At 43.4% G+C, this 16,307-nt stretch overlaps 1 protein-coding gene across 1 annotated transcript; it reads left to right on the top strand.

The window, feature by feature from the left end:
- Positions 1-1,805: 1,805 nt before the first annotated feature.
- Positions 1,806-13,018, top strand: Dera (deoxyribose-phosphate aldolase). The gene is made up of 7 exons (XM_089560814.1): positions 1,806-2,054; positions 2,114-2,211; positions 2,281-2,428; positions 5,055-5,291; positions 6,791-6,919; positions 10,571-10,683; positions 12,104-13,018. The coding sequence occupies exons 1-7, from the start codon at positions 2,024-2,026 to the stop codon at positions 12,308-12,310; spliced, it is 963 nt and encodes a 320-aa protein (XP_089416940.1). The 5' UTR covers positions 1,806-2,023; the 3' UTR covers positions 12,311-13,018.
- Positions 13,019-16,307: the final 3,289 nt, after the last annotated feature.

The raw sequence follows: 16,307 nt of genomic DNA, 5'->3' as shown, positions 1-16,307 counted from the left end.
AAGAAAGAGCAGAGCATTGTGGTGATTCGAGACGGTGACATCGTGGCTCAGCGACGTGAAGAACAAGAGATAAGAGTTGGCGAGTTCCAGTCTGCTACGCGTGAATTCTAGAAACGAAACTACCAGCAGAACCAAGCGCAGCCAGGTGTTATTGCTTTCGCAATCAGCCAGGCTTAACCAAGCTAAGCCTTCAGCCAATCTTTTGTTTAAATTCTTAATCAATCTTACAGAAATGTTAGAAAAGGGGAGATTAATTAAGAACATTCAAACAATGTGTGACAAAAACAAAAGTGCAGCACTGTTGTAATGCTTCGAAGCTGTCATCTGATGCTGCCGTCACGCCAGATGAAATGGGCAATGGATCCTTATAGAGTACGACCGCAGGTGCTTGAAAGTAATCCAGCGATTTTTACTAAGGCACCTCTTTCTTTCTTTCTTTCTTTCTTTCTTTCCTTCTTTCTTTCTTTCTTTCTTTCTTTCTTTCTTTCTTTCTTTCTTTCTTTCCTTCTTTCTTTCTTTCTTTCTTTCTTTCTTTCTTCCTTCCTTCCTTCCTTTATTTCTTTCTTTCTTTCTTTCTTTCTTTCTTTATTTCTTTCTTTCTTTCTTTCTTTCTTTCTTTCTTTCTTTCTTTCTTTCTTTCTTTCTTTCCTTCTTCCTTTCTTTCTTTCTTTCTTTCACTCCCTCGATCCTTCTTTCAAGGCATACTGTGTCTTTAATCCACCCTGAACTCAATAGCACTTGATTAGACGCGCGTCTTAGAAACGAGAATTGGAAATGAAAGGATGAAAATTGATTTTCAGGAAAATAAAGCCGCAGTAACTCTCTCACTTTAACGGTGCTGTGAGGGAAAAAGAGAGAAATAAGCGGCGTAGCGGATGGCCCTGGAAAAAGCATGGGCATCTTTTGTTCAAGAGTACTTTGGTTTGGGTATATTCTAGGCACTATAGTTTGGGCTAGTTGGTTCATAGCTGCAGTTGTCAGGACGGCGTAAAAGGAACAAGGACGAGAGAGGCACAAGAACACCTGTTGGCGCCTGTCCTGTTGTGTTCTTGTGCCTCTCTCGTCCTTGTTCCTTCCGCGCCGTCCTGACATCAACTACAACCAACTTTTGTGCTCTGCCTCCTTCGAAACACAGCCGCGGCGGCAGGGATAATTTCTGCACTTGGGCGAGAGAAAAGCGCACGGGTCTGTTGACTGGCTGCAACTGCATCTGGCATCGCAGCAACCGCATCTGCCGAGGCGAGGCCCCGGCTGCTCCAGAAACAGATTAGATTTGACGAGCACTGATTGGACATTTAACAAGACAAAATGTGTTCCATACAAGACGGTACCCTGAAACGTATCTCCCCTACCGTGGCACTGATGAAGAATGCTCTGATTACATTCAGGTGTCCACCGAGATATTGGAGACAGATACTGCGCCATTTCCTCTCCCAAAAACTAATTTTCAATTTTCAATTCATTCTCAAAGATGTGTATTTCATAACTGCCTCCAAATAATTGCACTTCAAACAATAAACGCAAACAAGCGAATATTTGCTGTAGCTAAATACTACTTTAGATAGCTTACTATAAGCTTAAACACGATTCCTTTAGAGTTTGCTTCGTTTATCTGTATCATCACTTGATTAATATGTGCGGCCAGGATTGCAGTAAAGCAGCAGTAAAGTAAAATCATTACTGATGTCAGCGCCCTTGTGTTACATTGTGTTACCCCAATATCGTTAACGACATCCGCGGCCTCTGCTGACAAATCTTCGAGTTGTCAAAAACGTTTCTTACAAATACTTGAGATGGCGCCACATGCCGAGCAGGCATCGCACAACACGGCGTGCGGTTTTCACACACGTGAGGACGTCAAGCCGGCATTCTCCCTCGGCTGCCGGCGATTTGATTTCTTATCGCCTAGCCATTGCCGCTGCTCTCAGTTATCTCGAGCCCCGAGCGGTGAAGTTGCGCTTTATTAAGGAATCCTTCTTTTTGAAGGACAGTACGGAAACGGACGTCATAACTTCGCGCCAAAATGGGAACTCGAAACGAAGGGCGAAAATTTGGTAAGCTCTGCGTTTTACCCCAACAAGTTCATTTCATTAAAGGAGAGCTTCCTATTCAGATCCTGAATTGTACAGCGGAGTCGAAGTGAATCTGCCGGCTGCGCTAGAGCGTGCATCTATTTTGAGTACGCGCCGATGTGTGAAGAAGCAATATCAGGTGAGAAAGTTGCCATGCTTGTCAAGTTTGATGTTTGAATGCCTCGCTGAGAACTGAACTGAATTCCAGGCAGGTTGGCTGTTGCGGGCGATCACGTGCATCGATCTGACTACATTGTCGGGAGACGACACCTACAGCAACGTGTACCGGCTGTGCTCGAAAGCGGCTCATCCTCTGAGAGAGGACATCCTGGAAGCTCTTGATGTGCCTAAAGAAGGTAACTGAAGCTGATGCTGTCAACAAAGTTAAACAAGTGCATTGTGTCACGTAAGAAATTATGTCCATACCATGTGGAATTATGTTCTTACCATGTTCTTAGCATGTGGAATTATGTTCATGCCATGTGTATGATAGCTGACGCTTTATTAAAACTTGCGGCGAAATTTTACTTTCAGAAGCACTTCAGATAACAAATTTGTCTCTATTTCTTCGCAGCATTCAAAGAGAGTCCAGCAAGCAGTAATAGCAGACGCCGGTTAAGCTATTGTGTCACTTCTTGTGGCTGTCATGTTTTCACTATTCGTGTTTTCACTAGATATTGGAGGGACTGCTTTTGCCAATTCTTGCAAAGCTGCCAGATTTGAATGTGTTTAACCAGTGCAATCCATTGTTTGCATGATAGCATTCCACTACACATTCATTTAGACGTATTGTAATCGTGTCTGAATTATGCACGATACAAACTTTTTCCTGTGACAACCACAGGTATTTGCCTGTTTCTTAGTTAAACTGAAAAAAATCCTACTCACATTTCCTCATTCCGAAGCCTTTGCTGGTTACCATTTTTCTTGCTGAACTAGTCGCATCTGTAATCAGTCGTCTAACTTAATTCCTCTTATTTACACTTCCTACCAAGTAACTGCACCTTGCTTTTCTTTTTGCTAGATTCTACGAGTCGGTTCTACAATGCATTAAAATATGCTCCGCTATTTTCCAGTCTTTCATTCTGCTGCAGTAAATATTTCCTACCTTTTTATTTTGTAATCAGGCACAAAGTAGAATAAAACTTTACTCCCTGTTTTTATCTTTCATAGTTGAAACTGCTAACGCAGTTGTCGTAATATCCAACTTGGGAGCCTAGCAACATAAATGACCGAGCCTAATCCAGTGCTAGTTTCTACAGCAGGCGGCACAAGATAAGCTGTTTTCGGCGGCTTATAATGCCAATGGCTTGATTTTTCCAGTGGTAGTGTCGACAAAAGTATAAATTTGAAATTGTTGTAATAGTTATCAGTTATAACCTTGAGTGTTGTCTGACAGTGCTGTTCTTAGCAGGGGAACTGCACTGTCGCTTTCGTGCTGAAATAAAAACTTGCTTCACGCAGGCATTGCATGTTTGGGGAATAAAAAAAGGCTTAAAAGGCTTTCATAGCTTTCAATGCGATACACTGTGATCTGCATGTAAGGAATGCTTGTTCTGTATTGCTAGTATTGCAGGCTAAATTAGTTATCTGTCTGTTAGTTACCCAATTTCCGCTGCTTTGAAATATGGCTTTCATATCTAAGATTTGACTTATGAACTTCTTCATGCACTCAGCTTAAAACACTGAAAAAATTTTGCCCTGCTGATGTTACTGCATCCCGATGATGTGCAAAATTTCGATTTGTGTTATAACCTTCTAATGTTTCATTTGCTCTATATCTTGCAGTCAGTTAGGTCAACGGTGCCATGTCAAAAAGGATGTTCTGACAAACATAGGGCAATGGCATTAATAAAGCACACAGCTTGGGAGGTTCTGGAATGTGGCCTAGTGTACATTTTGTCATCCTGCATGTATTTTCATACATGTGACAGTAGCAGAGTTAAGTGATCCAAGGTGTCTACTACATATTTTAATAAGTGAACTTGAGAAGGAAGTAGCAGTTTAGAAGTAGGGCATTGCAGCTTTATTCTGCTTGATTCAGCGCATATTACTACCAAAGATTTCTGTAGAGCCTAGAGACATCTTCAGAATCATCATCAGCCTAACTATGCCAACTGCCATGATGTAAAAATAGCGTACAAGGAACACTAGGGACGCAGACAAGCGCGTTCATGAACATTATCCAACTTGTTTAACTTTCGGCTTTGCTTACTGCCAACTGCGGCTGCAGCTTCCCAATGGGCATTGAAACTTCCTTGGACGTCTTGCAGACGTCCAGGATGTCTTCAGGACGTCCAAGGGAGGTTCAGTGCCCATTGGGCAGGCAAAGGCCTTTCCCATGTCTCTCCAAATAACTTTGTCCTATGTATGTTGCCGTCACCTTGTCCCTGCAAACTTCCTAATCTTATTTGGGCCGCCGCGGTGGCTAAGCGGTTATGGTGCTCGGCTGCTGACCCGAAAGACGCGGGTTCGATCCCGGCCGCAGCGGCTAGAATTTCTTTGGAGGAGAAATTCTAGAGGCCCGTGTACTGTGCGATGTCAGTGCACGTTAAAGAACCCCAGGTGGTCGAAATTTCCGGAGCCCTCCACTACGGCGTCTCTCATAGCCTGGGTCGCTTTGGGACGTTAAACCCCATAAACCAACCATAATCTTATTTGGCCTTCTCACTTTCTGCCTCCACTGCTATGTTTGCCTACTCTTGAAATCCTGTCCACTACCCTTAATGACTGCTAGTTACCTTTCTTGCCTTTGCATCTTGCCGCTTCCTTTAAAGAATAAAACAATGGTAAAGGCTCACATTCCGAAAATTTAGAATGGCAAATATCATGTACAGTACTTGCCAGTCTCTTTCCACATGTTAGGAAAGAGATACTGTAACTTCCCATAACCCATTTTGTCACAGTGCAGTGGTCTTGGTTCTGAAGTGTTTCTCACTCCATTCACAACTGAGTTTGGTTTATGTAACATCTTTTGCACAGATGTCACAACAGGAGCTGTGTGCGTCTACCCTGCAAGAGTTGCTGATTGTGTGAAGTCATTCAAAGCCATTCAGCCATCAAGGAAGATTCCCATAGCTGCAGTGGCCACGGGATTTCCATCGGGCCAGTATGCCCTGTCGTCAAGACTTCAGGAAATAGAATATGCAGTTGAGTCGGGTGCCACTGAAATCGACATTGTCATCAACCGCACGGCAGCACTGACAGGAGACTGGGAAAGTAAGTTGATATCGTTCCTATAAGTTGTATGTTGGCAAGTGTCCTTGTGATTGCCAGCTTCATTTGTAATTTAATAGTGGTACAGCTCATTTTAAGTTTATAAATGTAGTGGTACTGCAGCACCTTTTTGAATGCCGTCTGAATCAATTAAAAGTCGGACTGAAATGTGCTTTGTTTTGCAGTAGTAGTAAATGAGTTTTCTTTTTTATGACGGTATTTTCTTTCTTTTGTTGTGGAAATGTTGCCATTTGAGTAGTTCTGAACAAATGCTGGAGTCTTCTCAACATAAATCTATACTTTCCACTTCTGTTCAATAGTCGAGCTTATGTGGCATGATCAAAAATAATGCAGTGTGGATTGTGAGTTGTTTGTAGACTGTGGGTTTTGTGTGGACCGTTCACCTTTGCAAATTAAGCCCTATATTAGGTGATGAATCATATTGTAAACAAGCAGTTGGCATGAAACTGTGACAAACTTATAGCAGTACAAATTTTTGCGGAGTTGTTGGATGGGTTTTGGTCATGTAACTATAATTTTAATGGAAAGTCTATTTTCCGAACTGACCAGGATGTCTTATATGTAGGGGATGGAGTTTTTGGTTTTCATTTTTGAGCGATTCAGTGGACTTTCTTCAGTGTTTATTTCAGAACCCAGTTGTCATTTTTTTGTGGAATATTCTTTTCCATGGATGAATTACTGGCTTTTTCAGGGATGTAATGTGATATTCGAGTGCGGTCAAAAAGTTACCTGTGTAGGGGTGTGTTTATTACTTGTCGTCGGAGAGCCTGAGCCGCTGTGACTGATCTGTGACTGCAACTGGCCTGCAGCAACTTGAGCTGAAAAAGAAAAAAATGCATGAGGCCTTGGTATAGGCTGGTGCACTATATGCAGTCCTTCTAAATTATGCTGCGCCGTTATCATTATTATGTGTAGTGACTAATGTGAAAGCACCCACTGTGGTGCTCCCATGGTCGCCGGCTCGATACCGGCCACGGTCGCCACATTTCAGTGGAGTTGAAACACTAAAGGCGCCCATGTGCTGTATGGTTTCTGTGCACATTAAAGAACCGTACGTGGTCATATTAATCCAGAGCGCTCTACTGTGGTACCCTTCAAACCATGCTTCTTGGCATTAAACTCCATAATTTGCAATTAGTAGTTGCTTTGTCTCAATGGTTTGTCTGTTTATCAGAGAGACTGCATAACTCTCCTAAACTATATAAGATGTGATGAAGATGTGGCATTATGCGAGGAAAACGCAGTGTTCAGCTGTAAAATCTGGTGCTAAAGTGTAGTACTGTTCATAGCTGCTGTGGAGTTACGAAAAGAAGGCATGTGAAGTAGACAAAAGTGTTCATTAAGCCAGCTGCAACTACCTTGATGTCTTGGTAGGTGTATCTGTTTCTGCCATTTGTTTAAATGCTTTGTTGTCGCATTGCAGCAAAGCAAAATTTAGTGCGGTGGACCTACATTGCATGCTTGTTTTTCCTGTCTTACAGCTGTTTACAATGAAGTTTGTGACATGAAGAAAGCATGTGGTGAAGCACATCTTAAGACAATTCTAGCAACTGGAGAGCTGGGATCGCTTCGGAACGTTTATGCTGCCAGCATGGTCTGCATGATGGCTGGTATGTTGTGAGTCCTGCCATTGTAGCCTGTATGCCTAATATAGCATAGTACAGTGGAGTGTAACTCTGCTCTGCTGTGTTGTTCAGCTCTTGAATACTTTCAAAATGAGGTTTACTGTGGGTCTTTCAACAGTTTCTTGTGCGATGCAGACGCTCATATCAAGGGGCTATGTTGTTACTGCTGTGCCTACAGACCCAAGGCAGTGAGGGGAGTTTGCAGCCATAATTATGATTTATTATTTTATTGAGTGGAGCTACGAAATGATGTCTTTGTGGTTGTAAATGAAGGAAGTGGTCAAGGCCAACAGTTTTGTACATTTCCATGATGAATTGAAACTTCACGGAAGTTTTTGAACTTATTCATACTTTGCTGTCATTTATTACTTAATTAGTGGTTTACTGAGTGGTGCAAAATTTTTTTGGCAGACTGCTTACCGTATTTACTCGAATCTAGGCCGGCCACGATTCTAAGCCGAGACCCGAAAGTTGAAGGCCACAGAAAAAAAAAAAACTTACCTCGATTGTAGGCCGGCCGAAAAAACAACTGCGACCAAGAGGTACAGCACGCAAACGACATTTATTGCCAGGAACCCGCTCAGGCTGATCCCGGGCTGGCGTTTGGGCGAGGAGACATATGCAACGCCAGCCCGGGATCAGCCGCCGAAGTCCCGCCCGGCTTGAAGATTTGACGACTGCTCTGCAGCGAGTATAACTTTCCGCTTGAATGCGGCACTATAATGGCACCGCCTGTTTGGTGCCATGGTGTTGGTGATAAAAACCACGCACGAAAACTTCACTGCTGCGAATGTGCTCACGCCACCGCACGAGAACAGAACAAGGCCAAAATGGCAGCCGGTGCACATGTGTGCTTTGATCAGTATCGGCTACGGATAGCAACGGCTACGGATAGCAACGGCTACAGTGCTGTCTTTCGTTGGCGTTTTGTGGGGGCGCCACCTGCGTGCTATATTTATTCGTATTTTATGAAAACGAAACCTCGAAACGAAATCCTCGAATCTAAGCCGACATAAGAGTTCTACATCTCGTTTTTTTCAAAAAACTATCGGCCTAGATTCGAATAAATACGGTATTTTCATAGCCATTAATTAACTGGAATAGGTTACATTTGAGGAGGTTTTTTTTTTCAAAATCAGGCAAATTTGGAAAACCAAAACTAAGTGAAATTATACTGTAATGATAAGTTAGCGCATAGATCTTTACTTTGGTGAAATTGTAAAACCAAATGGGCAAAAAAATTGCATAACAGCTTACATAACACTGCAGTTGCTGCGGATGAGAAACTTTCATGTTTATGTCAGTTTCTGTCAAATTGGATTGGGTTCATTAAAAAAAAAACATTTAATTATGGCCGCCGCGGTGGCTCAGTGCTTATGGCTGCTGACCCGAAAGACGCGGGTTCGATCCCGGCCGCGGCGGTTGAATTTCTTTGGAGGCGAAATTCTAGAGGCCCGTGTACTGTGCGATGTCAGTGCACGTTAAAGAACCCCAGGTGGTCGAAATTTCCGGAGCCCTCCACTACGGCGTCTCTCATAGCCTTAGTTGCTTTGGGATGTTAAACCCCATAAACCAACCAACCATTTAATTATGCACTATGGTAGTTGATGTGGTTATGCATGATCCTTGCTGGCTAACACAATGTTTATGCAGTCAGTTTGAATTATGCAAGAATTCAAGGTGTGGCCTGATCTATTTCAATCTGCCTTTGTGCCTAGAGCTTCAAATCAAGGCGAGCGTAACGAGACTTTTTAAGAGAGAGAAGGAAGCTGGCTGATAATAGTACTAGCTTTGTTATAATACAGACATTTCGGTGCCAGGTTTGCACTGCGCTATTCCCACATGCTAAACATGTTGGTGTGCAATGTTACACATGGCCTTGATTGTCACTTTGCGGGTGCTGAGGGGATACATGCTGTTGCCAGCTGCCTGTGCATGACACGTGAGGAACAGGAACTGTATAGTATGATAGGAAACAAGTCGATAAACTAAGGTTTTCAGTCATAACCTGGAAATAACTTTGGCTAGACAAAGATGGAGGGGATTCACATCAATGCTAACTTTAATTGAATTAGCTACTGGTTTGCTATTTATACTGTACGCCTGAGAGCATCTGGCAACAGGGGTTAAAGGGACACTGACAACAACTCTGTTCAATATTTGTTTCTAGTAAAAGTTTATCCTATCGCTCTTTCTGTTTATTCCGATGTTTGTCTGGCAAAAAAGGACAAATTTGTTTATGGGGAAATTGTACTTAAAGGTGCACTGAAGAGCAATCTGAACTCATATTTTTACCATTGGAACTCGATCTACACTTTCCGAGCGTTCTTGGAAACTTTGAATTATTGCCCTGTGTGGCCGAGTTCTCTAATTTAAATTGGATTAATGTCGGGCTCCTGCTTTTCTTTTTATTTCCCCGCAAACGATGGGAGGAGTCACCAACCTTTCACCCAGTCCCGTGGTGGCTTGCCGCTCTGCCATCGGCGGAGTGATACGTAGTGATCGGCGAAAGCAGAGACTCCACGCGTATTTTTATTTCCGTGGGCCTAATTTGCAGCTATGTATGTAGTCTCTGACTAGACCTATTTGTTCACGGAAACCTAAAAGAAACAAAAAAAAACGAAAGCAAAGTCGCCATGCGACTGCCTGAAAGGCACTCCATGCGTTTGTCGACTCGTCCCACCGTATGCGGGGAATTAAAACAAAAAAAAAGGTGGGAGTAGGACGTTAATCCGATATAATTGGGGAAATCGGCCGCACAGGGCAATAAATCGAGTTTTCTAAGAATTCTGGGGACGTGTAGATTGAGTTCCCGCGGCAAAAAGACGAGTTCAGATTCCTCTTCAGTGCATCTTTAATATAGAAGCTCGATTTCCAAGCACTTGTTTCAAACTCATGACGTCAGGGCTGAGATGGACTCTAAGATCACTGTTTGGAAATGAAACGCAATGTAACCTAGCCTCAAAGATCTGCATGTGAAAAAGCTGCCTTGACGTCACAACAGTTTCTTTGCAAAACCATCCAGTGGTGGCAACGCCTGTATTTTGTTTTCAGCCATTTTTAGCTTATAAAAGCCCTGTTTTTGACGAGTTTCATTTTCTTCATTTCACTTTTATTTATTCTTTTTTAGTTCCTACAAAGAAAACCAAAAGGAATGTAGCTAAGGTGTTCAACGTGCCTAGCCACCTCTGATCCTCTGAACATTCATGGCTCAGAAACAAGCAGCAGTTGCTGCCATCTCCTGCTAACACGAGTATTTTAAATGAACACAAATAAGTCAAAAGAACAAAAAGGGCCTCTTTCTCATTAGAACGTGGTAACCGGTTGGTACAGACCAAGTTCTCTTTGTTCTCAGTTTCCTCAGTGTTCCTTTAACTGCATTCCTTGTAAGTGCAGCTTGGCCATGGGCTGTGAGAGTTGCTAGTGTAGCCTGAGTGATGTGGCATTTGGGCATGGCTCTATGTGAAGGTCAAGGAAAGAGTTTAAGGTAGTCTGACAATGGAGGCAGTGAAAATTCATAGGAGTGAAAATTGTCTACAAAAGTGGTTTCAGCTGGTGACGGAGGCCCCGCTGTCACAGTAGGGACTCAGGGCCGGCAGATTTACATTTCAATGAATCTCATGCCTCTTTATATAGGAGCTGATTTCATCAAGACATCAACTGGAAAAGAGGGAGTAAATGCCATTCTACCTGTTGGAATCACTATGGCAAGGGCAATATGGGATTACTACACAGACACCAAAATCAAGGTTAGTGCTTCATTAAAAGTTTTTGATTTGGGCACAAACATTGTCTTTTGTGACAGAATAATGTTCCTACTTGTCGCCTTGCTCATCTCCCGAATCCTGAAAAAGGGGGGTCTCCAGGTTGCACACAAGCCTGCAAACAGTGTTGTGCTTTGCCTACCTGTTCCCAAAGATCGGCCACGGAGAGGAAGAGCCCAAGGCGTTATCTAAAAAATTCTTTGCGCTGACTGCAATGCAAGCTACATCAACGAAACCAAAAATCTAGAAGAAAGAATCCAGCTGCATAAAAAGGACGTCCGCAGCTTTGCAAGAGAGTGCATTCCTTTAGCCAAACATTCCGAGGACCCTGACCACAGAATCAACTTCAACGAAACCAGCATCTTTGGAATTGAAACGAATTGCCAAAAAAGGCTCTCACTGAAATCCTGGCACATCCAAACTACTACGAACAACGTCAACCGCACAAAGGTATACCTGCCCACAGTATATGCACCGGGACTTTGCTCTGCAGCTCAAAGAAGCAAATTCGCCGTTGACTGCCTCCCCAATGTCCGACAACATGACCTACAGCCTTAACACCCCACCCCCTCCACCCCTCCCCCGCACCTTTCACATCACAGCTTTCTTTCTCTTGACCTCCTGCTCTCCTCCATGCATACTCAAAGATGATAGCTACTGCCCCCAGTCACCCCTGAAGAAGAAGCCAAACCGGCTACAAAACTTTGGGCTTCAAATTAAATATTTTGGTTGGAGACGTGTTAGAGTTTATTATAAGTTTTGCTCATGTAGTACCCACACAAAATGCGTGAGTCTCTTGTCAGTACGAAGTCTTTTTATCAGTAGTATTAATAGTATGTTATATAAACTAAAAGAGAGAGAAAGATATAAAATTAACAGCCAATACTATGAAAAGTTTGAGATCCTCTCTTCTAGTTGTGACAGTCACTTATATTTGGGGACTGTCATTTTATGTGTAAAATGTTTTGAAGTGTAAGAATATTGCATGTGCACTTTGAAACTGCGGCATTTTTTGAATGCATTGAAACTTATAATAGTAGCTTATGTCACTTCATATTTGAAATACGAGCTTACCACCAGTTTCAATGTGTGTTGTTGGAGTGGAAGTGGAAGAGGTGACTTGTGCTGTCTTCTGGTGTCATGTGAGTGTGCAACGCTAGTGTGTTTATGTGCCTTTTGTAGTCTTACAAGGAAAACATTTTTTTGTTGAGTTCATTCACTTTTTAGATCAATGCTGTGACCTGCAAGGTGCAAAGTTGCTTTGATATTTGCATATGTTTTTGAATGACAGGGCTGCTCGAGGGATGCACGATCGACAAAAGTTTTGAAAGCTCACTGCACTGTTCTCTCTTTCACTTGCAGTTCCAGCTCCTTTACAAAATTTGCTTTTTTTTTGGTATTCCAGGTCGGCTTCAAGCCTGCAGGTGGCATCAGAACAGCGAAAGATGCTTTGCTATGGCAGTTCGTCATGAAGGAGGAACTTGGAGATGACTGGCTGCAGCCCGATCTGTTCCGCATTGGTGCAAGTGGACTACTGGGCGACATTGAGCGCCAGCTTTTCCATTACACAACAAAACGTTACGCCTCCCTCAGTGAAATGCCGGCTTGCTAAAGGAGAGCAGGGAGGGGTGGGCTAATTGGTAACTAACTCGTGAACAGTTGCGGTAGATGAAGGGCAACCAAGAGTGGTCTTCTGTTGTCCACATCCTAGTCTTCATTTACTCCACTGCTCACTTCAAGACAGGTGCGGTAGGTGGCTGGCCTATTTCAGGGTTTTTGTTTTTTCATACCTGTTATTGTGTAAGCGTTTAAGAACAAACTCTCGGGCACCTATCTTTCTTTTTTGCTATAAGATAATGGCATTGAGTGAGCACTAGCAAGCACTCTTGTGGAAGGACTGGTTGATTTTTTACAAGGTATTATTTTGAGGCAGTATTATGAGCAGTCTTGCAGCTGTGTTATGAATTTGAGTCAGGTAAGCTATATAAGCTGTGCTATCCTTTTATTGTGAGTTTAATTGTCAGAACAGCTGCAAACACTGGGTCGTTTGCAATGGGTTTGTCTCCCTTACTTGCAGCTCTAAACCACTGTTAGTGAAGTGAGCATGAAGCAGAGGGAGAATGCGGAGAATTCTTTCAGGTTGAACAGATCTTTCTTTGAGTTTATCTGTGAGCACATTAAAGGAGCTTATGAATGAAGGAGCTTGTGATGCAGTGTGCCTGGAATGTCAATAAAACAATTTCCTAATAACACAGTATTGCCCTCATTTACCTCATCAGTCAGCTGTAGAAGTTCCTATTTACATGAATTTTGGCTTGTTGCCTTTCTCACGAATTGCGTTCATTCATACGTTACGAGTGGGGCTGTAACAGTGTGCCATTTTTCGCATTTTTAGCACTGGTACTTCAGACTTTGTTCCAACGCTAAATTTTATCAATACCTTGGCATATTTAAATGACCCACCCTTTCCACACACATTCATTCTGTCTGTTGCTCGCTCAGTTAGGTGTTTAGTTGCAGGAGAAGTTGATTTAATGGCTGTCTCAGGTGGACCATGAACAGAACCACGAAACCATAAATGCACAAACCAAACTACCTGGGACGAATCGAAAGCACATGAGTGAGGTGCATGGCCCTACTTCGAGCATCAAGCGGACGCTGTGCAGAAATTTCACTGCGGTATGTCTTCGCGCCAAATACTGTATTCTTGGTAACTGCCATAGGAGAACTCTTAAAGGCATATAGACACCCAATTTTAATGGCAGTTTTTCCTTTCAGTGGGGCATGAGGCATTACTATACTACATGGATCACCACGTGGTATTCGCCTACAGCCGCTAAATAATGCGTAATTGGATTTTTCTCTCATGCCTTATGCCGTTTAGGTTTCAACAGTTCTGTGACGTAGAAATTCTGCATAGGTCACGTGTGGCATGAAAAAACTGCTATACAATCGCTGCTTGTTCATTCGTTATCATTACGGCTGTTGAGGCAGGCTGACTTCAGTGTTGCAGTGAATTAAAGCGACGAAGTAGCGATTATATAGATGTTTTTCACGCCTCGCTTGACCTATGCAACTTTGACATGACAGCCATCGTTCGGCTGTTGAAGCTGAAATAGCATGAGAGAGAAATTCGATTATAAAGTATGTAGCGGCCGTGGGCGAATACAGTGCTGTAATCTATATACACTAATGCCTACGCACCGTTATAAAGAAATGAACACGTATCAGAGATTCAATGTCTGTAATCCATTAAGGCTTAAGCCTAAAGTGCAAGTCGCTGAACACACGCCAGGCAGCAAAAAAATTAATTTCTGTTCCTAAAATTCCTTGAAACTCGCTACAAATTCCCTTTTTGCCAAATTTTTCCTTTAAGATCTATGAAAAAAAAAAATTCCCGAATGGAAGATCACCAACAAAGGCAAAGATTTATGATAATGAACCTTGGCATTGTATACCTTCCATTGATGAAAATGTTTCTACTTTACGCACTTTACGCTGCACTGCCCCATTATTGCTTCATTTCCGCAGTACAGAGTGCCTCTTCGCTCATGTAAGTTGGGCACTGAAAATAAACAGGACTGACTTCGTGGAGCTTTTCCTAACAGCAGTTGAATGTTCCCCTGCTAGTTGGCAATAGCTATAGATGTCACCAGTCAGTAGTCAAGCGAATATCGTTATAGATACTGCTACAGGCTTCTGTGGTCAATTGTCCCGAGTGCTGTAAGCGCTACTTGCATAATCGTGATGTCTGACCGTACTGAATAACGAATCTGTTTGAAATTTTGTTTCCGCCTTAGAAAAACGGCCACAGAAGCACATGACATTTAGGGAAGAAGCAGAGCCGCGCGCAAGTTTTCGAATGATTTGCAAGATTCAAAGCAGGACAAATGAACGCTGAAGGTCGTACTCATTATGGGTGTCCTTAAACGAGCCGCATCAACGAGGGTGCCAAAAAGTTCCAGAAAGAATCAACTAGGATCGCCGGTACACAGCTGATGAGATATCAGAAGACGATAGTTAGAGCTCCTGACAGCGGGTTTAGAGCTTTCATTTGAGCGTAATACACGTTGCTGCAAAGTTTGCTTCCCACCTGCTCAGACAGGACCAAAAAAATTGGCAGCGGCTTAGCTTGGCTATGCCAGGATATACATAGCAAAAGCGAGCGCAACGACGAAGCAAGCGGTGTGACGTCATACCAAACGGTGGTGGCGGCGAGGCGCGCGGTGTGACGTCATGCCAGATGGCGCGGCGAGCGCGCGGCGTCCGCACAGCTGCGGCGGTTGCTAGGCGACGGCTCAAGGTCGGTCTCTGTGCCTCCTCGGAGCACCGCCACAGCGAAATCGCACGTTCGTGGCCAGTGTAGCTTGCGCTACAAAAGTTAGCAGATCAACTCTACCGAACCGGGTTTAACATAGCGAAAGCTACGGCGAGTGATGTCTGCCGGAGTGTCAGAAGCAGCTTGCCGCAATGTTCAAAGATTTAGTTCACTATACGTGCTCTGCTCAGCGCGCTCTCCTCTCTCCATAGCGTTTTAGTCAAGCGTACAGCTCCGGTTATATTTACTCCGTACCTGACGTCACAACTGTGGATTTAATCACGTGACACAACGTGATCGTGCCGACAAGTTGCAAGGCCAAAATTCAATGTCAAAGTTCAAGGTTAAAGGTTAAAGGTGGTCCACTAATTGGACCACGCATGGCTAGGTATGTGTGCATAGCAACACTAGCCATGACTTATCTCAAGGTCATTGGGAGGCTCACGCCGAAATGCATCCCGGCTATAGTAATGTAGCTATCGCTACAAAAAGCACGCGTTTGGCATTGTGCCAAGATTTGAAAAATCAAGTTGAAGGTGGCCCAGTATTTCTAACGTCATCACAGACGACGAATGCTCGCGCTGTGGTTGGAACCAAGAGCCCAGCCAAACAAGCGCCCCAGTCAATCGAAGGCACCCAGTTTACCCCCCCCCCCCCAAAAAAAAAGAGAACAAAAAAAACAAGGAAAGTGAGGTCAAATGTGAAAACGATGCTGATTTTTTTTTTCAGAGAGAGATCGTGCACCAAGAATTCGTTGGACAGACGAGGAATAAGTAATTTTACCTTGAGGTTATCGTGGTGACTGCGAAAGAACGTGACAACAAACTGCCCGGAATTGTAAATATGGTTGGTTTGTGTCCCCATCACGACAACGTCTTGGTTCAGACAGTTGTGTTTGTAACCTGGTATTTGGCTTCCCTGGGATTGACGGTTGTCCCCATCTCCCCCCACCGCTCTTGCACTGGACCTCATCCCTTATTAATTTTTATTCCTAACGTTCAACGAAATACTTAAAGGAAAGAGATTTGCCATCGTGGACAAGGTGAGAACAGCCTCGTAGGAGGCACTCAACCATATCGAACTTGAGCAGTACCAGAGGTGCTTTAAACTGTGGGAAGAAATATTTGAGTTAGTGCATTGTTTCCTGTGGAGAGTACTTTGAAGCAGATTAGGTGCCTTTTGTACGAAATGTAAATGAATCGCTGTTTAAAACCAAAAAAAAAGGTCCGACGCACAGCGCGCACACAACTACAAAAGCAGCAACAATAGTTGCGGTTGCATCGTTGATTGC

This window comes from Amblyomma mixtum, chromosome 9 (assembly GCF_055824585.1).
Source record: "Amblyomma mixtum isolate Tamu chromosome 9, ASM5582458v1, whole genome shotgun sequence".
In the NCBI taxonomy this organism is placed as follows: Eukaryota; Metazoa; Arthropoda; class Arachnida; order Ixodida; family Ixodidae; genus Amblyomma; species Amblyomma mixtum.
The sequence above is the reverse complement of the archived record's forward strand: the minus strand, read 5'-3'. Positions and strand labels throughout refer to the sequence as shown.

Bases quoted from the DNA above. Each gene is read 5' to 3' on its own strand.
- Dera (XM_089560814.1), top strand. From the start codon at position 2,024: ATGGGAACTCGAAACGAAGGGCGAAAATTTG. The intron at 5,292-6,790 runs GTAAGTTGATAT...CCTGTCTTACAG, and splicing joins ACTGACAGGAGACTGGGAAA to CTGTTTACAATGAAGTTTGT. The intron at 6,920-10,570 runs GTATGTTGTGAG...CTCTTTATATAG, and splicing joins CATGGTCTGCATGATGGCTG to GAGCTGATTTCATCAAGACA.